The 22,011-nt window shown below is 38.3% G+C and overlaps 1 protein-coding gene and 1 long non-coding RNA gene across 2 annotated transcripts in view; one reads left to right on the plus strand and one right to left on the minus strand.

The window, feature by feature from the left end:
• Nucleotides 1-22,011, plus strand: part of CTPS2 (CTP synthase 2) — a 96,916-nt gene that overhangs the window by 54,625 nt on the left and 20,280 nt on the right. Inside the window, 2 exon segments of the mRNA XM_042456986.1 lie at nucleotides 3,965-4,027; nucleotides 4,588-4,631. Coding sequence (XP_042312920.1) covers nucleotides 3,965-4,027; nucleotides 4,588-4,631 — 107 coding nt within the window.
• On the minus strand, nucleotides 6,878-9,603 carry LOC121925160. The gene is made up of 3 exons (XR_006102806.1): nucleotides 9,527-9,603; nucleotides 9,003-9,150; nucleotides 6,878-7,378 (listed from the first exon to the last, which is right to left on the minus strand). It is a non-coding gene; the product is annotated as an uncharacterized LOC121925160 (long non-coding RNA).

Here is a 22,011-nt window from a genome sequence, read left to right on the forward strand (position 1 = left end):
CAGGGCTGTTGGCCTGCATCATCTAAACAGGATGACATAAAGCAGGGGGAATACGGGCTTTTTGATCCATGTGTATAGCCCCTTTGAGAAGTCTGCAAATCCCAATGATAATAGATGAGAGAGAGAAGGAGAAAGAGAAAAGAAAGGGGACGAAGTACAGTGAGAAGTAAGTTCCCCTTTCACAAATTTACCACCTTTTATAATCCTAAATTCTCATGAACTTGCCATTTTCCCATGCCATTCATTGGTCCTTTCCCTGACTATGTCATTAAAACTTTATATCAATTTAAAAATTGTTTGTCTGAGTTTATTGTTGGATAAAAAGTTTAACTGCTTTCCTGTTCCTCCAGATGCATCTTAGTGCTTTCTTTTAGCTGCTCAGAAAGTCATAAATTTTTGTACCCCATCCGTGATATTATTTAGATAAATACATGATCTGGGGTCATACATTTGTCCTCCTTACTTTGAGAGTTTGGTCATCAAAAGGGTTTGTGAATCATATGTTGTTGTTGTTGTTGTTGTCCAGAAGCAGTCCAAATTAATAAAGTGTCCAATTCAAACCCTATACACTGCTGCCATGGCTTCATGTATTCTACAGAATTGTAGATCATCAAATCATGGATTTCATACTATCTGATCTAATTTAGTTCTCAGTGTGTGGAGTAAAATACTTTCCAGTTCTTTGAAAAGTTCATATATCTGCTACAGTGAAATATATAATTTTAAGCAACTATAGTCCCACTGAAATTAATTTGGGATTAAATTGGAACTTGTTGCTTTCCAGCCAGCAGACAAAATGAAGCCTGTGGGGCTGTATTGAACTGAGGAAAATCTCAGTTTTCATTTAAAATCCAAATTGAATGGATTTTTTATCCCCCATATCTGAAGAGAGAGTTTGAATGTTCAATGACAGACATGCCTACTATAGTCCTCAGTACCTGACAAAGTGCTCAGCCATTGTAGGAGAAAGTCTGTAAACTGATCTGAGCATTTTTAGGAATCTAAAGTTTAATTGATCTCTCACTTATGAACTCATGCATATTAATTTTGTGTATTGATAGAATTTTAGTTCTCAAATTTGTAATAAAATTTTGTTTTTATAAGAATTGTGGTTGATAACTGCATTCAAGTTGTTCATGGCTTCAAGACCCCCAAACACTGCTCTGTTCAAGCTGTGTAGGCTCAGGCCCATGGCCTCTTTGATTAAGTCCATCCATCTGGCATGTGGTTTCCCTCTCTTTCTGCTGCCTTCTGCCTTTCCTAGCATTATTGTCTTATCTAATGATTCATGCCTTCTTATGATGTGGCCAATGTATGATAGTCTTAATTTAGTCATCCTGGCTTCCAGCCAGAGTTCAGACTTGATCTGTTCTAAGACCTATTTGTTTGTCTTATTGGCCATCCACATAATCCTCAGCACTCTTCACCACCACCACCTCAAATGAATTTATTTTCTTCCTATCCACTTTCTTCACTGTCCAGCTCCTACATCCACACATGCTGATGGGGAATAGGATGCTTGGACAATCCCCACTTTGGTGTTCAGAGTTATATCTGTGCTTCTTAAGATTTTATCCAGTTTTTCATAGCTGCCCTTACCAATTCTAGCCTTGTTCTACATGCAGTCTTCATTCTGATTAATGTTTATAGGAACTCTTTTATTATATTTGTCTAGATACCCTAAAGGCATGAGATCTCATCTGATCTTGGCAGCTAAATAGGTCAGCCCTGGAGACTGGCAACAGATACAAGGTGCTGTAGTCTATGTTGCAGAGGAAGGAACAAACAAAACCATCTAAGTATTCCTTGCCTAAAAATCCCCCCTGTGAAATTCATGGGATTGCCATAAGTAGACAGATGACATGCTCATATACAGACACAAGAATATATTGTGTCTCTGCTTGGTGAATAGAAAATAAGTAAATTTCATATTATATTTTTAAATAGTTGGTATTATTTTATAACTTCTAAGAATTTATATAGAAGCAGTGCTTAAGTATTAGAGTTTGATTTAACTTACACGTATTTTTTCTACATAAATTATAGAAACACATAAACTCATAGACTGTAGTTGCTGAAGATTCATGATAGTTGGCCAGATAATAATCTTGAATTTTAATATACCTGTATCTAAGCTCTAGGCAATGAATATGAGACAAATATTCTGCTGCTATACACAAGGGTGGTTGCAAAAAAAAAACAAAACCCCACCAACCCCCAAACCTGGAATGGAATCCTCAGAGTGCCCTAAGTAAAATAAACTTTTTAAATTAAAAAAAAACCGCACACTAAGGAACAGTGATTTTGGGTGTGTGCAGGAATTTTACTTCTGGGAGATAAGCAGCTGGCTACATTCAGAGATCTCTTAAGACAGAGTTTCTTTCTACCAGAAACGCTGTCTTTTGTTTATAAAGTCTGCTTGTTAACATCATCATAGTAATAAAATATGCACCACAATATCATCAAGGGCAAACTTTATTTTAAAATTAATGTATTTCCATTTCTCTCCATAGTACATATAGTGACTCATTATGAAATAAGATTTTTAATGAAACAGTAAGATATGCACCTGAGCAATGGTGCTGAGTATCTTCTTCAGTATTAAGTGAAAAGCTATCCTGCTGGCTATGTTCAGAAATCTGTGGTGTATCTTAATATTGGGTTAAATGTATCCATCTTAGCGTGTGCATTTTAAAACAACCTCCACTGCAAAAGTTATCCATGTTGTTGTACTGTTCATAGGTACTTGACATGTGACTCTTACATATAAACCAAGCCATGGTTAGGGTGCTGCTAGCAGAGAGCAGAAAGTATCTGTTACAGCAATTTGTCAATAAATGCAATATACTGTACAGAGTCACATGTTTCATGGCTGTTGGAGATGGTGGTGATTGTGGTTCAGCTCATCTGGAGGGCATCAATTCTAGGAACATTAATTGAAGTCATTGTAATTACAGTTCTGTAGGGTTAATAACAGTGAGGTCAGTGAAAGTGTGGTAGGAAGAGTTCTAGATGTTACATGGGGTTGGAGGAAGGAGAAGAAAGGAGTGTCAGGTGTTAGAGGGACAAATAAGAGAGAAATTGTATCTGATGGTACCTATAGGACAGGCTTTTACATGCTTGTTTTTTCTTCATTTAATAGCAGCTGAGGGGAGGGGGGAATTCACATTGGGATGATGGCATGGGGTAGAAGGGACCAAATGATTAAAGGTTCTGTCCTCCAATTTCCCTATTGTGCTATTTTGGTAAAAACAAATCAGTGCAAGGATTAATCACATTAGTAACACTACATCTACTTTGCCTCAGAGGAATGGAAATGGAAAATGAATTGTTAAGAGGAACATGAGGAACATGAGAGTATTAGAAAAAATGAGGGGAGGGAAGAATGATACAGATGGAAGGTGGCAAGAAGAGGGGAAAGAACGTAATGTGTTAAAGTTAGAAGATCAAGCAAGAACACCCCCCCCAAAAAAATCAAAAATGGTACAAAGAAAAGAAAGTGGTAAAAGGAAGGAATCCATGAAATCAGGGTCTGTGTTAATAGTTCAAGGATCTAGTGGGCATAAAAGGGGTGTGTATGGGGCACAGATGTGTTTGTGTTTCCTCCCTGCAAGGTTTTATGCTTTCTACCTGGGTAGTTTTGAGTTGTTTTTCTTGTGGCTGTTATGTGCCAAGAAACTGAATAAGACGCCAGTGTTACAAAAGAAAGTCAGGCTGGTAAGGTTTTAGCATGAGGCTACTGTTTGCCTTATTCTAAGGTACCAGTGCTTTTAAAACTTTCCTGAATTTAGGTAGTGGTTAAAAGGAAAGCAATATGCTGCAGCAGTGAATGAAAAATATTGTAGGATATACCAGTACATTTTATTGTAATTTCTACCCTACTTTTTCACCAATGTATTCACAAATATGAAATTTGTGTGCTGCTGTGTTCATTTACTTTTCTTTTCTTTTCCATTTCTGATAGGAGTCTGTTTGGGAATGCAGCTGGCAGTAGTGGAGTTTGCAAGGAATTGTTTAAACTGGAAAGGTGTGTTTTCTTGTACAATAATAGTTCACTTAAAACCTAAGATGAAGTCCTAGCAGCTGAAGTGAAATTTGTTTAGTTGCCAACAGTTAAGAAATCCAGTGTCATCACTCTAGTGCTCTTCTTCATCACTTCTGTCTTCAGTTGAAACTACTAATATGATTTTAACTCTTGTCCAGATGAAGCAGATACAGATGTTTAGAAACTGACAAAGGCTTGATGTCATTTATTGATCAAAACAGCTGGAAAGTAGCTTAATGTAATACGACTTGGTGGCTAAAATTTGTATGGATCATCAACATTTCACTGATGGTGCTGCTAAAGATATTTTTCTGAAAGATCAAAGACATATTTAGCATAACTGTCTGGCTTAATGGCACTTAATGTCATGTAGGCCAACCCAGTCATGTTTACTGGAGTTTATAGTCAAAATATGATTCTCAACAATGAAATTTACATTTGTTTAGTTAAAGGATATACTGTATTATTATTATTATTTTACATCAACAGAATCAATAGATGCAAAATCTGTATGACTGATTAAATTTTAAAATCTTCTACAGATGCAAATTCTACAGAATTTGACTCAGATACAAAGAATCCTGTCGTAAGTACTGATTTCTTGCTATGTTTTTAAATAGGTACTCAGTCATGCTTAGACTACACCCCTTGAAATCAGTGAGACAGGTCAGCAATGTTTGCCTTAAGTTCCACTGATTTCAGTGAGTATTTTAAGTAGAGATTTAACCACTTGTATGCTCTACACTCTGATATTAAATAGCTGAGCCAGCCATAATCTCATTAGCCAGAAGTTTTCTCTCTATAGCAGGAGTGGGCAATTGTGGAAGGCTAGGAGCTGTAGCTCCCTAGAAGACCTTAGATCAGTGGTTACAAAAGTGGGTGGTATGCTCCCCTTGGGAGCGGTGAGGGAAAAAGGGGGTAGCAGAGGGGTGGTGAAGGAAAAGAGGACAAGAGTCAAAGTATTGGTGCTCAAGAAAGACAAGGGGAAACAGCAGCCTTTAGGACCATGGCAGGGATGAGGGCTGCATGGAACTTCTTTTCAGGGTCTCTAAAAACCACCACATAGCCATGCTGATTGTTATGTGTGGTAGTGTCTCCCATTCTTTGCCTGCCTGCCTGAGCTCACTCCCTTAGCCACGTCTTTTGCTAGTAGTCTGGTGGCAGTTCGGAAACTCTTGTGAGGCTTGGGCACAGGGCATCGCTTCTGTGGGTCGAAGCACTGCCATTTTGGGACAGACTGATTGACTAGAGCAAGGAGTCCAGTCATGTGGTGGTGGGGAAGAAGCGACAGCAGAAAAGAGCTTTCACATTTTGTACCCTGCTTAAGCTTTGTGAGCTTTGCCAGGACTTGGCTGGCAGGTTGGAGCTGCGCTACTGCTCCTGTTTTCTTTCATCAGACAGACAGAGAGAAGAGGTAGTAAAATAAACAATGTTTGTGTGTGTGGGGAATCCTTGAAGCTGTGTGGGGAAGATATGTCTCTGAGTAAGGAGAGGGAAGAGTATCCCAGGCTGATTCTTGGAAAGAGTCCTTCACCTTGAAGCTGCTCCTGATAAAATATCTCCCTTCCCCCATCTGTGCCAGTCTCCAGTCCAGAGCATGCAGCCTCTGCAAAACCCCTACACACACACCAGCTGCACCCCTCTCTGTCCCAGCAAAAAAGGATTTAGAGTCTTTTCTTGCCAGGGAAAAGTTTCTCCCATGCACCTGGTCACCTTGGTAGTAGCAACCAAGCACCTGGCTGAACAGCGACCAAGAGGCCTATGCCTCAAGGCCAGCATGGGTGTGTCACTGCTCAGCCAGTTGCTTGGTTGCTACTACCAAGGTGACCAGGTGCAAAGTGAGCAGCAGCCATGATTGGTTGTTTTGAGTTTGCAGTAGAACAGTAGACCTAACTTCAAGAAATACACTTTGGGGTGCTAGGGTTGTTGCCCAAGAGGAAAAGGGGTGGAAACCCCCAAAAGTTTTGGGACCACAGCCTTGGAAGGTTGGACCTGCTCCAACAAATAAAAAGAGAGAGGGAATGCACACAAACACCTGGGGGCATTTTCACCATGTTTTGGGTTTCAAAAAAGAACCTGCAAAGTGTTTGGGGGAAATGCACGCCAATGCCCCCTAGTGGGCATTTTGGAGCATTTCCGGACAATTTTTAATTTTTTTTAATTGCCAAAATTATTTTTGGGATCTTCCAATCCATCCATCCATCCACCCACCCACCCGGGTCTCAAAGGACACAAAATGGCCTTGGAGGGCTGCCCATCCCTGCACTATAGGAGTATACATTGAAGCAAATTTATTAATATGGTAGATTTTATGTTCTTATTGTTAACTCTGGCACTGAGTATGTATTCTGGCACTTTGTTCATTTGATTCCTGGGTAATACAACTTTTTAAAAGAAGTTTTTAAAATGAGATGTCACTACTGCAGTTGGTTGGTCAAACAATAAAGAGTTTGCAGGTAGTCAAATTCAAATAAGCCTTATTTCTGAACATTGTGCATTTATTATCATATGTGCCTACCCTGAGATCAGATGCTAAAGCTAAGGATACAGGCTTAAACAAGAGCCTGGGATGCAGTTAGGAAATACTGCAGTTAGGAACATGCTTGGGCAGAAAGTGTCTAGTGTATATGCCAGGTCTGACTCATGCAGAGGCATTATAATTCCTGCCAATCATGGGATCTGATGTTGAATCTTGCTGCTCTTTTTCATGCCTGAAACAGCTAGAAGGTCAAAACCTCCATACAGACATGTAGAACCTACACATTTAATAGTTCAAACAGAAGGTTTGTGGCTAAGGTGGGATGTGGACTGGAAACATCCTCTGGCTCATAGCACAGACACTTAGCTATTCTGCCACATCAGACCTCAGCTACCCATAAGCTGCTTAAAAGTCTCATTTGGAAATAACATATAATACATAATGTAAAGATACATGGAATTCCTCCAATAAGATAAATTTCTGTAAATATTTTAAATTCACTCTTAAATTACCTGGAAAAAATATTTATTCATTTTACCAGTCATCATATATGAATTATTTTAAATCAAAATTGATATTTATTGACTGTCACCCATCTTTTCACAGAGATGGTTTGTAGAAACACAACCATTTTCAGAGTCCATAATTGGGTAGATTTGGAATCTCACATGTTTTCTTTGTCTTCGTCCTCTTCATAGGATGGTTTATGATCCAAACCCGGTTAGTCCAGTCAAAGTAGATAATCCAACCAAGCTACTTAACTTGCTCATCAGTGACTTAAAATCATTAAAGTTGATTTTTCCATCTTTATCTATGTCTGCATATTTGACAATGTCATTGAAAGACATTGAACTCTGTATGGATTTTGTTTTGTAGGGAGGGGGGAATAATAAAAGAGAAAACAAATTAGTTTATGTAGATAATTCCAAAGAGGAAACATTTTTTCAGAACAAAATTAAGTTAAACTATGTCATTAGAAGATAAATAACATTTGTTATTAACTTATACAGTGCGCCTGTGCCACACGTGGCTTTCAGCTTACACTGAAGGTGCGCCACAGGAAAAGCAATGGTGTGTGCATGTGGCATGTGCACCGTGCCACATGCACACGCCCCATTATTTTCAATGGGGTTCGAGCATACACATTTTTTCCCTTATGTTGGGGGGGGGGGTCTGGAATGGATCCTCTACGTAAGGGAAGGGCCTACTGTAGTTGTATCTCTATACAAAATCTGAGGTAAGCACCATAATCTCTGCAGAGTTTAAAGTCTCTGTCATAATTTTATCAGCTACTTGTTGGCTCTATATTTTAAAAAGTGGTTTACCATGTTAAACGTTTCTTTTTTTAATCAGTTACATTTTTTGATACAATTTCTTATTAGGAATTGAAGATAAAAGTATTCTTTTGCCTTCTTCTTAGGACTGTAAGTTGTGTTTGTTTTTTTAAAATGGAAAATCAGACTGTACTTTGCTTACTGTGGTTGATGGAGTGGCCTCGGTGAAGGAAAGTAGGGAGGCAGTGTTAGAAAAAAACCCTGTGACCTCTTCATCCTTTTGCACTCATTAAATATAACAGGCCTTTTAACTCTGTTCTAGACATATGTCTTTGTAGAAATATTTGAGGGATTCTTTTCTGGAAACTTGCAGTGAGTTCCCTAGGCTAGTGAGTTCTGTGAGCTCTGCTGCTCTTCTCAGTCCTCAGTTGGTGTTTCAAGGAGTTTACCCACCTATTCTGTAATCAAATGTAGCTATTCTGTCCTCTTCTTCAGAGGGCATTATCCCTTTAAAAGCATTATTCTTACTTTGTCTGAAAAAATATTTTTATGTTCATAATTTTTTGTTATTACCGTGAACTACTTTGGCTCTAATTATGTATGACTACAGTATCAAAAAATTGTAGCTAAACACGATTTATTAAAACAATTATACACACAAACACACACACACACACAGTGTGTGTGTATGAAAAATGGCAGAACGGTTTTTGTTTTTGAATATATGGCTAAGTGAGATTGGTTCCCAACACTAACAGTGATTTAATTCTAAAAATTGTAATCTTCCATGAACAATGCTTTTGGCTTTTCTTGAGATAATGTAAAGGCAAATATTCAACCATTAGCATTACTACATTTACGTTGTTGTTTTCAGTAGTGAACCAGCATATTTTTCCTGTAGTTAAATAGTTGAGCTCTTCTCATCTTAGCAGATGGCAATTTCTATAAATATTGTGAAATCCATACACCAAACCCTGAACATATTAGTGTCAGTGAACCTTTGGCCTCTCCATTCATATATTTAAAATGAATGGTAAAGTTTTCTTTCATACTGAATTATCCCTATTTCCATCCACTTCCATCCCTCCCTTGCTACCCAACATGTTTTAAATTCTCCAGAGCTGCTAAAAAGTTTTGCAGGGCGAGGAAATTAACAATATTGTGTTTTATATTTAATTGGCAGCACAGTTTTGGAAAGACTTACCAAAAAGTTTGTGAAGTTATCCCGAAGCAAACTTTGAAGTCCTGCAGTTGAAAGAAAACTAGAACTACCTTCTTTTATAGCATATTGAGTGAAGAGTTTTAAAAGGTTGTCAGCACTAAAGTTGTCCATGCTTTAGTTTATTGAAAACCTGTAAAAGAAAATTCAAAGGTGGTATGTTTTGTTATTTATAAGGAGCAACACTAATTTGAATGGAAACTGCTTAACATGTATGGGAAAATTGTAAATTTATATACATATGCTCTGATATGGCGATTTATTTTATATTTGCATCTATTTTACCACTCGTTCCTGAGGTAACCTGCTAGGGAAAAAAATGCTTTCTATATATGACATGATACAGTTGATTCTATCAATACAATCCTAGGCTTGTCTTTTTAAATGTTAAGTCTCAATGAATATAATTGGGTATATTCCTAAGTAAGAGCATATAGGATTTGCAAGATAATATAGTACATTCACAGAAGATATTGAAACAGATATACAAGTGTATGAATCATATTTACCTGATGCTCCAAACCTAAGAGGCTTTAGCGATGTAATGTGAGAAGCTCTCGATTGGGACACCCTTTATAAGTTTCACCTCCTTCCACTCCACCCTGATTATGAAATGTGTCTTCTTGTTAAAGGAACTTGTTGACAGTTGTTAGACATGTTGATAGTTTAGCAATCAAAGTTATTTCTTTAAAATTATGTATTTATTGCACTTTTTCTGCCCTGTCCATATAAGCTTATTCAAGTTTTTTCCCCGGTGGTTATTTTGTGTAAAGGGTTCTCTGGAATTTTATTGTTTGAATTTTAATAAATGTTTTACAGCTTGTCTTAGTATGTCAAATCTATTATTTGTTACCAGGTACACCACAATATTGTAACCTTTCCATAGTTTTCTTCATTCCTACTTGTATGTAATCTGGAATATCAGCACAGGGAAACACCATTGATTTGTACACTGCATAGTTTCAAACAAGAAAGCACAGAGCCCAGGATATATCTTGGGAATCTCTTGAATGTGTCTCTCCTTACAAAAATTATTGAAGGATAATTGCTGAGGGGTAGGTTAATGTCTCAGCCAGTATGTAACAAGGTGAATACAAAACACTACTCTGAACTAGCAACAAGGAAAATAATTTTGTGCATTTGAGGCACTTCTAGATAGACATACCGTACATTTCTCCTTTGTAATTAAAACAGTTTCTGCATATAGGGTCTTTTTTTATAACATTGTATTCATATCATCGATTATCCTATTCAAATAAGACAGAATTTATAGAATAAATAATAGAATAATTTACAAAGAAAAAGCTGCTAGAATTATCGTCTCAGACTGTTTTCTTTGTTAAATAAATGCTGGATTCATGCCATTTAGCAAAAGAAAAAGACCAAAATAATATTCCATACTGTGTTCAGTTCAGTTCCTCTTTATTACAGTCATAGACCAGCACAGTCCATACTGCAGATACATTAGAGGACAAGTATTGAATGTTGGTAAGGTAATGAGTATTTAGATTGTTTCCCCCCCCAGCAGAAATCCATACAGCTAATCCTATAATAAAGTGAGGTTACAGATATAATGAGCTTTTATATAATAATATTTAAAGAAGGCTGCACTGACTTCTTTGGCTCACATACTTAATTTAGTAGAATTGATTTCAAATCCAGCCCAATAGCTTTCTTGAATTCATTACAGTGGGTCTGCCCAATCCGCAGGCTCCGGATTCACAGATTTAACTCATCATGGACTCAAAGTGCAGATTAAAATAAATAAATAAATAAATATCTGGAAATCTAGTAAGAAGTGGTCCCAGGGCAGCTGCAGAGGCAGTGGCAAGTACCAGTCACCAGGCATGTATCATTTGACCTGCCTTCCAGGGAACCTGCCAGCCACCCACCCACTTCTGTCTTATGAACAAACAAGTTGTACTGCCATGTCTTCATGCACAAGGGAAAAGTGGGCAGCTAGTGGGCTCCCTGGAAGCTGAAGAATGCATGCCTGGCAGCCAGAGTTTGCTGCCACCTCCACTGCTGCATTCTATAATAAGGACTTTGAACACCTGCATTTTTTTGTATCCACACAGGATCATGGAACCAAATCCTAGCAGATACAGCAGATCTGCTGTACAGTGGTACCCCGGGTTACGAAATTAATTCGTTCCGCGGTTAATTTCGTAACCCGAAATACCTTCGTAAGCCGAATTCCCATAGGCGCTAATGGAAAAATAGCTCTCTGCTGCCCTCCGGTGGCGGAAAATAGCGCCGCGGTTTTTTCGTAACCCGAAGAAACCTTCGTAAGCCGAAGCAATAAATCCCTATGGGATTTTTTCGTATCCCGAAAAATTCGTAACCCGGCGCATTCGTATCCCGGGGTACCACTGTATACCCGAGGCTCTGATCATACATTTTGCTTTTCAGTGTCAAAGGAGAGGGAGCCTCAGGTTCAAGAGGTCCCTCTTTATTGCTTTCTGCCTTTCTCTTCCAAGATGCAAAGCAATCCTCAACAAAAATGGGTTGATTGGTTCCGAACATCTCCTGAAATTTATTATTTCTACTCCTTTTCCTATATATAGATAGCAGGTTTGTAGAGATCTGGATTACGTATTAATCTAGCAGTTCATGAGGTTATAAATTACTGAGAGCAAGAGCGAAAGAGAGATGATATTTCAGATACTGTCTCTCTAACTGCTCTGCTTAACTGAGGTCATAAGTAGATTGCTGGATTATTTATGCCTTGTGAATGATAGTGGTTTAAATCTGCAAAATAGTACCCTGTTCATTTTGACTATGAAAAACACTACTACAGTTGTATGGTGGTGTGCCTTGCACTGATTTATTGATATGATACGTTCTGCCTTTTATTCCATGTTTATTTACTCCATCTAAACACCCCCTCATTTCTCATAGGACATATATAAGGTAAGCATATACACTGAATCTTGGCAGCTTTAGTGAAAGTATTACTGGTCTTTTCTATTTTTCTGTTCTTTTTCTGCATATTCTTTCAGCTTTGCTAATAAATAAGATCTATGGAAATGTTTTACTTCATTGTTCTTGCATGGATCTCTGTGCTGCATCTGATTTCGATTGTATTGATTTATATATTCACAACTGATTGCCTTTCTTAGCTGAGATGTATTGATTGCCAAAAAGGACTTTTTTGTATGTTTTATGAAAACTATTATTATTATTAACCTTTATTTATAAAGCGCTGTAAGTTTACACAGCGCTGTACATCAATTTTTTTTTAGTCAGACGGTTCCCTGCCCTCAGGCTTACAATCTAAAAGACACGACACAAAAGGAGAAGGGAGTGGTGGTGGGGAATAGGATCAGGTCCAGCAGATCTTTTCCACCTCCGAGGCCTGGACCAAGGCAGATGGACTGGAGGAAGGGCTTGGCTTCTTGATGGATGGTTAGAAGGAGGCTTCCTGGGTCAGAGAGGGTCTCACCTCTGGGAATGCTTCTATAAACAATATAGTCTTTAATTCAGTTTTGAAACTGGGCAGAGAAGTGATGAGGTGTGCATGTGGGGGAAGAAGGTTCCAGGAGTAAGGGGCAGCAAGCGAGAAGGGACGAATTCGGGAGGGGGCAGTGGTAGTCCTACATTGTGACAGGAGACCCTGACTACCACATCGGAGGGTGCGAGTAGGAATGTAAGGAGAAAGAAGGTCAGATAAGTAAGGAGGGGCCAACCCATGGAGGGCTTTGAAAGTCAGTAACAAAAGCTTGTACCGGATGCGAAAGGGGAAGGGGAGCCAATGAAGTTAGGATAAAAGAGGAGAAACATGGTCAAAGCGGCGAGCGGATGTGACAATACGGGCAGCTGAATACTGGACAGATATTAAAGGATGGAGGTGTGAAAGAGGAAGCCCTGTTAGAAGGAGGTTACAATAATCTAGTCGCGAAACCACTAGGGCATGGACTAGAGTCTTGGCAGTAGAGATTGAGAGGAATGGACGGATCTTGGCAATGTTGTGGAGAAAGAATCTACAGGTCTTGGCGGTGGCCTGGATCTGGGGAATAAATGACAGAGAAGAGTCAAAAATGAAGCCAAGACTGCGGGCTTGATGAACCGGTTGAATAGAAGTGTCGTCGACAGAAACAGAAAAGGAATAATGAAGGGTGGGTTTAGGTGGAAAGACGAGAAGCTCAGTCTTAGACATGTTGAGCTTCAAGCGCCGAAGCCGCATCCATTGAGAGATGGCAGTCAGACACGAAGAAACTTGCTGTTCAAGCCTCATCGAAAGGTCAGGAGTGGAGAGATACAGCTGAGTGTCGTCGGCGTACAGATGATAGGAAAAACCAAAAGAACTGATGAGTTTACCTAGAGACAGTGTGTATAGAGAGAACAGAAGGGGACCCAAGACAGAGCCCTGGGGAACTAGAGAATTTATTATTTATTCTATAAGTATTTACTGAGTAATTGCTGATAGCATCCTGAATTCTAAAATTTTGGAGCAATCCCCATTCTTTTGAACTAATGGAGTCTGGTTTTGGTATACTTAATTGGCAGTAGCTATGAAAAAATGGCAGCATCCTAAGCATTTAGAATCTGTACTTTTAATATTCTAATCATTTTTAGAAGTTGTGAGAGCCAGTGTGGTGTAGTGGTTTAAGTGTTAGACTGTGACTCTGGAGATCAGGGTTCAGTTCCTTGGTCGACCATGGAAATCCACTGGGGACCTTGGTTGAGTTAGACAGTCTCAGTCCCAGAAAACTTCATGATAGGTTTGCCTTGGGGTCACCATAAGTCAGAAGTGACTTGAAGACACACAACAACAATTTTCTAAGTTTATTGTAGAACAGTTGTTGTTAGCCTTTCATGTGAAATATCTAATATTTATCAAAACTAATCAATTTTTCAAAGGGTAGATATGTTAGTCCCTTCCAGCAAACAGTGAGTTTTGTGGCACCTTTAAATGTAGCAGATTTATTTTAAATGCATGGAGTACAGGGTTAGGGCTTCACATATATATGTACATAAAATATAACACTTGGCAGTACTGGTGTATATGAAATGTGTGGAATTCATACATTAATCATCTGAAATAATTGGATGGTTATGACACATTGCCTGGCTTACATGCCCAGAGCCTTGGCCAATATCAGAACAGAACTTCATACATTTCTGGTCATAAGCACCACTCCCAGTTCTTTCCATTTTGTATTTGTGTCATGGTATATAATGAGGGTGTGTTTGCTTCTCAACATTCAGAGGGTCTGTTAGCAAATAGTTAATATGCAGTGAATCATCGTGAACTACAAAAGTTCCGACTGTGGGTCAGCATAAGCTTGGATTTTTAATGGCAAATTCATAGTGGGTTCCTTCCATGTGAAAATTTCAGGCATTATGATAAAGACAATTGGCAACCTACAGCTTGTAATGGGACTCTATCATGCCTCAAACAATATAATTAATTGATTTTTTGGGTGCATCCTCTGAGTCAGCAGATGATTATATCCTAGAATGAAACTGCCTATTTGTCAGTCTCTCTGATGAATCAATACAATGACACTAATTATTGTGGGTTTGTTTTTATAAAACATTCAAATTTCATTTGTGATCTGTAGTCTTTCATTTTCAATTGCAGAGTAATTCATATATTGTAGAATATTTAATTTTTCAATAATGTAATGGAGATAACAGAATAAAGGGATCAAAACCAATGAATATAATTGATAATGATATTCTGATTTCTTTAAAAAACTGAAGATGTTTCATTAATATAACTATATAAAAGGTTAGCATGGTGGGCACAAAACTTCTCAACATCATATTTGGCCTGTATTCTAAATGACTGACTCCATATTACAGTTTAAATTGTGTTCATTGGCCTGTTACAGACAGCCAAAATAAAGCTGCTTCGAGTCCTTAGGGCTGGAGCGTGGCTTTGGTGCGACTTCTGGACTCTTAGGACGCATGCATCATTGAAACACCATACCTCCACTGTGACTCGAAGCAGCTTTATTTTGGCTGTCTGTAACAGGCCATTGTCTTTATCATAGTGCTTGAAACTTTGACGTGGAAGGAACTCACTATGAATTTGCCCATAAACACCCAAGCTTCTGCTGACCCACAGTTTGAACATGTAATATACCCTTATATGTTACCCAGTTCCATTTGGATCTGATTGGAAAGCAACTTCTTTTTAAAATATGTGGAAAACATATTGTTCTGCTTACCTCTACTGAGGGCAGCACAGCAGGGGGATATACAAAGGAATAGTCCAGAGTCCAGTCCAAAGGTCACACAATGCCAATCAGTCAGCCAGCCACAGCAAAGGGCAGAGGTAAGAGCATAGTCACAAGGTCAGATAGTCAGAGTCATGATTCAAAAAGCAAGGAACAACAAGGCTGCAAGACTGGTTGTCAACTACAAAGAAGCTCTGCAGCTGGTGGTCTTTTAAAAGGCCTCTGCTTCTCTCAGCTGAAACCTATTAGCTCTCTTCTTGGCTTCTAGACTCCCTGACTTGTCTTTGCTCCACAGGTCCTAGCACCTGTAGCCTAGAGTCCGTTTCTCCCTCTGCAGCTTCCTGAGCCTGCTCTGGGACTGGTGATCCAAGCAGCCCCAGATCTGTCCCTGTCTCAGCCTCCTCCATATCTTCACAGTCTGACTGTGCCTCTAAGTCAGGCCCAGGGTAGTTAGTCCATGACACCTATTTTATTGAATACATTAAATACATTCCCAATTTGAAATTCATGTTTTGTATTACATTTCACACACATGCAGTGTATTTACATGAAAATGTGGACTAAAGACCACAAAACCTTATGCTGAAATAAATGTGTTAAAGTTGCCACAAGATTCTTTCCTTCATTTGGGAGCGAAGGGTATGCTATTACAAGATGTATTATGAAAATAGCTTTGACTGGAGCTCACAATAGCTAAATCTTAGCGTCTGTATATACATGATATTTAATCCTTTGTTGTACCATGCAGTTTTGCTGGTCTACACAGTCACTAATAATGATTCATTACAGATATGGAGATATTGAACTGGTAGTATCTGAAGACTTTAATACAATGTGAGATTGTCTATACCAGAGTGGGGAACCTTTGACCCCTCGATGCTTTGGCCTATCCCGTCATCCTACCCAACATTGCTAGTGATAAAGGATTGAGAGTTGTGATTATAAATATCTTAGGGGCTGTACCAGGAGAAAGGCAGGATATAAATGAATAAAGAGATTGCCTTCAGGTACCATCAATTCTAATTTTGATGTTTCTGTGGTGAATTACTATTGTTACTGAAGTTGAACCAGTGGGGATCTGAATCTAGAGTAAATATTGCACTTTGTAACTAGTTGCTTGTGAATTAACTGCCCTGGAGCTAGTGTTTCAGTGACACAGGATATATGCTATCAGTATATGTTGAGATTGGAAGCATCAGAAACAATTTTGTTTGTGGTAGGAAGCATAGGGATAGCTATAGTAACCGTATACAGGTCACAAACTGGGATTGCTGTAACAGAAAAATGGATTAGAGTTGTCCCACACCCAATAATTTCAACATAGAAATATGCTGACATGAAGAGTGTGTGTGTACAAGAGCATTGGGTGGGGTGAAAGGGAAAAGGCAGAGTGACAGAGGGACAAAAGAACATTGTAGGAGCTGGATGGGGGGAAAACAATGAACAGATATTAATGAATGCACTGACTAGACCTTTTAATACAGTTCCTCATTTTGGGTTGACCCCCAACTATAAAATTATTAGTATAATAATATAAAATATGTGTTTTCCGATGGTTTAGGTGACCCCTGTGTCTGTTTGTGTGCACCATAGTTCCAGGGCTGTAAGGTCTGGACACTTGAAACTTGCCCTGGTTGCTAAGGTGTCTCTAGGAGTGCCTTGGGGTTATTTAGTTTTAAAAATGAATTGTAATGACTGGGCCTCCAGTCATTTGAGGACTTCCCTCAAACCACAAAGGGTTAAGCTGGGGGGAGGTACATGCTAATGAGAGCTTGCATCACATGATAACGAGAAGTTACATAGCTGACCTAAGGCCCAACTGGCCAATCAGAGAGTAGGACCGGGAGTTTTGAGAATCCTCCACCATAGGGCTTTAAAAGGCCCAAGCCCATGTGGTCTCCGTCTTCATCTTTGTTTTGGAAGCCCAGCTGTTGAGCCTGTGCCAAAAGGCAGGCTTATGGGATGCAGTTGGAGCTAGGCAATGAGGGCCAGCTTCTTGCATCCAAAAACCCATCAAGGACTGCAAATCCCATCTCTGTGTGAGTAGCTTAGGAAATGTGTTAGCTAGTGTGTTTAGGCTTTGTTATGTTTATCTAATAGCTTGCCTGAAATGAACATCTTGTAATTATGTATTCTATACCTGCAAGGCAAGGAGGCCTTGCATGAATGATATCATATTGCTCTATTCTGTCTATTTAGAATAAATACCTTTCTTTAAAAGTATCTGCTGTCTCTGCTCCTGTACACGTGTCTTAGCTCAGTTACTGCTTGTTCAGGTTAGCAAGGGAAGGAACTTAAGTCCTTAGCAAGTTCCAGTGTGTGCTAAGGGAAGTTTGTTGGAGATTCACTGGGTGGTGGCTGCTTGATTAGAGGATCTCAGGGGGTCTCATTCAGCTCAGCAGAGAGCGAGAATGGAGACCTAGGAGATTCTAGGGGAATTTAAAAGGGATCCTGCTGGGGCTAAGGGCTAGGAACAGGCTGTTGGGCCGCTAAGACCCCCAGGGATCATCACATGAATCCACTAATTATAATTTTAATTATATGCATTATATATTTAATTATATATACTGTAAGCTATATAATTTGTAACCAGCATCAGACAATAATTAACAGAGACCCTACATCCCTAGAGCCAAAACTGCAATTAAGAATAACATTTTCATTTTTCCAGAAGCATCTAAGAAGTTCTATGTAATAGATCATTCTACATGGCCTCTCAACTCTTCCAGTTGTTAAAAAAGAGGAGGAGTGAGGCTTGTTGCCTAGTAAATGAGAGGAGGAAAGTGAGAAGAGGGAAAGGCTGGGATAGAAAAAAGAGGAAAATATAGGAGGAAGAAAAAGAATGGGTGATAGCAAGAGAGAGAACTGGAGTGGGAGATGAAGGGTTTTTTAAAACTTGCAAAGCTGGCTCGTATTCAGTACAGATGAAATATGAAAGTACAAATATAAACAATGCTTTTGTTTTGATTTACTGTTTGGATTAATATTTAGGCAGTAAGTATATAACCCAGAATGTGATGTATTTTTAGTTTCTTAAAAATTACTTTCAACTTTAAGTTTTTGCTAAAGGTAAAATCTTAAGAGACTAGCATTCCGGTCACTTTGTATCACTTCTTCTTTCTCTACTACCACATACATGGAGCAAATTATTCTTTTTAGGTTAAGCAGTAGGCATTTCATCTGAAGTTTGTGCTGTGTTTTTGTACATCTACCACTTCTTTCAATAGGTGTAGTGAAAGATACATTCTGTACTAAGCCTGTGATGTAAGGATAGCTCAGAGAATAACAATGTGTACATTTACTGAGATGTTTTATTATCACAATCATTATCTCATGTCTCAGAAACAAATTTATCCTTTCCTTTCAGGGTTTCTTTTCTGTATGGTACTGTATTGTTGTTGTTGTTTCCTTTTAGTAACTGAAATTCTTTTAGTCACTGAAATATTCTTCCATCTTTTTATATGGCCCTTATTATTGTCTTCTCCCTCTTAATTTGCCATAACAGCTTCAAACTGTTCCAGGCAGACTTTATCATTATTTATCCATCTCTTTGAATATGACAGCTGTACTTGAAGTCAGTAAGTTTAGTAAGAAACCAGTGTCTAATAGCTAATGGATATCTATAACCTTTGGTAATAAGTGGTGAAAATAAATTTGATATTTGCAAACTTGCTGTCTCTGCAAAACATTTCCTTCAGGTGTATGGATTTGCCACACATTAATTATTTTCCTTCCCTGGTTATTTTATAATACAGCTGCACATACATGATAATTCTGAATGTATTCAGTTGGACATAATTTCCAATGAAGCTACTTCCATCATTGTTTTTTGGACCAGAATGCTAGTCTCTTAGGATTTTACCTTTAGCAAAAACTTAAAGTTAAAAGTGATTTTTTAGAAACTAAAAATACAATTCTAAATATAATTTCTGGAAGTAAGTGTCATATTAGCTCTTGATGATGAAGAGTATGAGTAGGCATGCTTTTTAAACTCCCCAGCATTGACTGTGCCTTCAGTCTGGGTTTCTTTGAAAAGGTCTATGGAAGTACAGATGAGCCCACCACCCCTAAACTCTTCACTTAAACAATAGAATGCTGCTTAGATAGTGTGAAGTATATTTGCATTTCATAAGATAAGTATACATTTATGAATCCATAAGTTGGTGCATTATTAGCCAAAAGAGATATGCTTATGAATTGATTAGTTTTAATTCTTTATTTTACGCAGGCTTGTTACATTCACCTCCAGTTAATGGGGGAAAATAGCAAGCATTAATTGTATGGATGAAGCAATTGCATTTGTACATTTCCATCCTCTTCCATATCTAGTGCTGCCTAAATAAAACAACTCTGGGCCTGCATTTGGTGTGTCTGGAAATGGCTTCTCAATTAATTCTTCAGTTTACACTGACAGAGTTGATTAGGGCCACACATGTTACAATCCTACTTGTTGAAAATGTTTCTTAGGTATTCAGTAGATATGTTTAATAGAAGTGTTAAAAGCACCTGAAAAGATAATTCTCCAATATGTTTGAATTAGAATGACAAATAAAATAAAATGGATGAGTAAATAAAAATTCACTGCAAAACATCTTAAAATATCTATGTGGGTTAGAAGAGAAGAGAGACAACAGCCACAGCATGAAGCAGTGGGTTGATTTCTTGAAGATTTTTGCCCTAGCATGTCTCATTTTTAAGTGTATCCCATCCCATTAAAATTAACAAGAAGAAAAATACATGAGGCAAGTGTAGCTCAGGGGCCCACCTGACCCTGTAGCTCCAGAAGGTAACGAAAACACTCAAAGAACAGCCTGTTTTGGAAGATCTGAAGCAGATTTGTGGGAAGTTTTAAATCTGTGCAGCTTTTCTCTGACATAACAGTATCCCGGAGCAGAAATGCTACTCCCATTCTCTATCAACAGAGCTCCTCTCAGAGCATCCTCACTCCTCTTGGACTGCATCCACACTGCAGAAATAACCCGGTTTGACACTGCTTTAACTGCCATGGCTCAATGCAATAGAATTCTGGGAATTTTAGTTGTGGCACCAGAGCTCCACTTTCATTTAAAGACCTTTTCATTTAAGCATGCTTTTAACATGAAGGCAGGAAAGCTTCTTATTGGGATGTGTGATTTATTTATTTTTTTAAACTTGTCTATGCCTTTTAAATGATTGTATACTGTGATTATTTATTGTTATTACAATTTTAATATTAAGGGTTTTTAATCGATTCTTGTTGGGAGCTGCCTTGGAGTCCAAACTGGGAGAAAGGCAGTATACAAATATAACAAGAGGCAGGAATCATGATATTTATCATTTTGACTGTTGATTCTTCTCTCTCTCAATTTTCCCCCTGTCTTGCTGTGTCAGTTGCAGAGGTTTGAGATCTCTCACTTTATTTCTCCAACAGTTTTCTATCTCTCTCAGTTATTTAGGTTTATGGATCAGGTTTCCTTTCTAAAGTGTATTTTTCAAGTATCCTACTCTGTTAACCCCCTCCTTCTTCTCTGTTATTTTCCTTACTAGTGGGTTTGAATGGTGTTGGAGGCTTCAGGTGAATTAAAGAAAAAGAGAAAGGTGTCAAGAGTTTGGAAATCAATATAAAAAACTTCTACTCAGTAAACAAAGCAGAGTATCAGTGAAAAGCCACCCCATGAAAGACTTCTGTTGTCTGAGCAAGCCTCCAGTGAGAATTTACATATGATTCAGTTGGCTGTCAACTCATACAAATCTCTGAACAAGCTGCAGAACTGGCACTGAGAAAATTGTCTCCACAAATGAGTCTGAAGGTGTGGCTGAGGTTTCTTGTGCTTTTGCCTCCTCTGCTTTTATTTCAAAGTACTTCATTTATTTCTACCATAATGTATCCTCTTTGATCTAGATTTTCTGTGGCTTTTGAAGCACAATCTAAACACAGCCAAATAATAATTTAAATACACCATTTATTTCTTTGATGAGAAGTACTTTGTTGTTATTTTTTAAAAACTCACCAGTTAATTATTCTGTGGAGCCTGAAAATTTACACATCTGAATTTTTTGGCCCTACTGTTCCTATGGTGTTTGCAGAAATGTCTTATATGCTTTTCAGGCAAAGGAACTTCATTGCCATGGGGATATGGCCAGCGCACAGATAATACTCCCAATCTGCTAACCAGCTTGCAAGACTATGCATGCATCTCTTGCCACCAACAAGAAGTTCCGTGATCTTAACCAAAGTTTGCCTTTAAACCAGGATGTGAAGTGTATTTCTGACCTTTGTTAGAATTTAGTCTTGCTTAACAGTAAACTGTTTCATGTTAGCCCAGTTTTCCAAATGTCTTTAAATTCAGTGCAAACACAAACATAAATAAATATGGATTTACAATTAAAGTTAAAAGACAATACAATATTAAACAGTTGTTATTTATATTGGGCAGCATAAATACATGGATAAAGAAGTCACTGCATAGGTTACTATGTGTCAGTGGCAGAGTTAACACTGCTTCTTCTCTCAACTCTTAACATTAACTATGTGCCCAAACAAAGTTTAAACCAGCATAGAAAAGTCAAGACTATTGTGCAGTACAGAAATGAAAACTGGTGTTAGGGAGTGCATTGTCCTCATAGTCTCTTATGCATAGGAGGTGCATGTGCACCATCTCCCACAGTATCTACATCAGTTCAGCTAGATCTTAATCTGGATTTATTTCACAAAGGACTTACCAAGTAACATGTAGGTAATCCATGTAGGGTTGTCCAGTGTTGTTTACAATATGTTCATTCATTGAGAAATCTTTATGGAGTATTCCTGTGCCGGTTTCCTTTGA

The sequence above is a fragment of the Sceloporus undulatus genome, chromosome 3, assembly GCF_019175285.1.
Source record: "Sceloporus undulatus isolate JIND9_A2432 ecotype Alabama chromosome 3, SceUnd_v1.1, whole genome shotgun sequence".
NCBI classification, from domain to species: Eukaryota; Metazoa; Chordata; class Lepidosauria; order Squamata; family Phrynosomatidae; genus Sceloporus; species Sceloporus undulatus.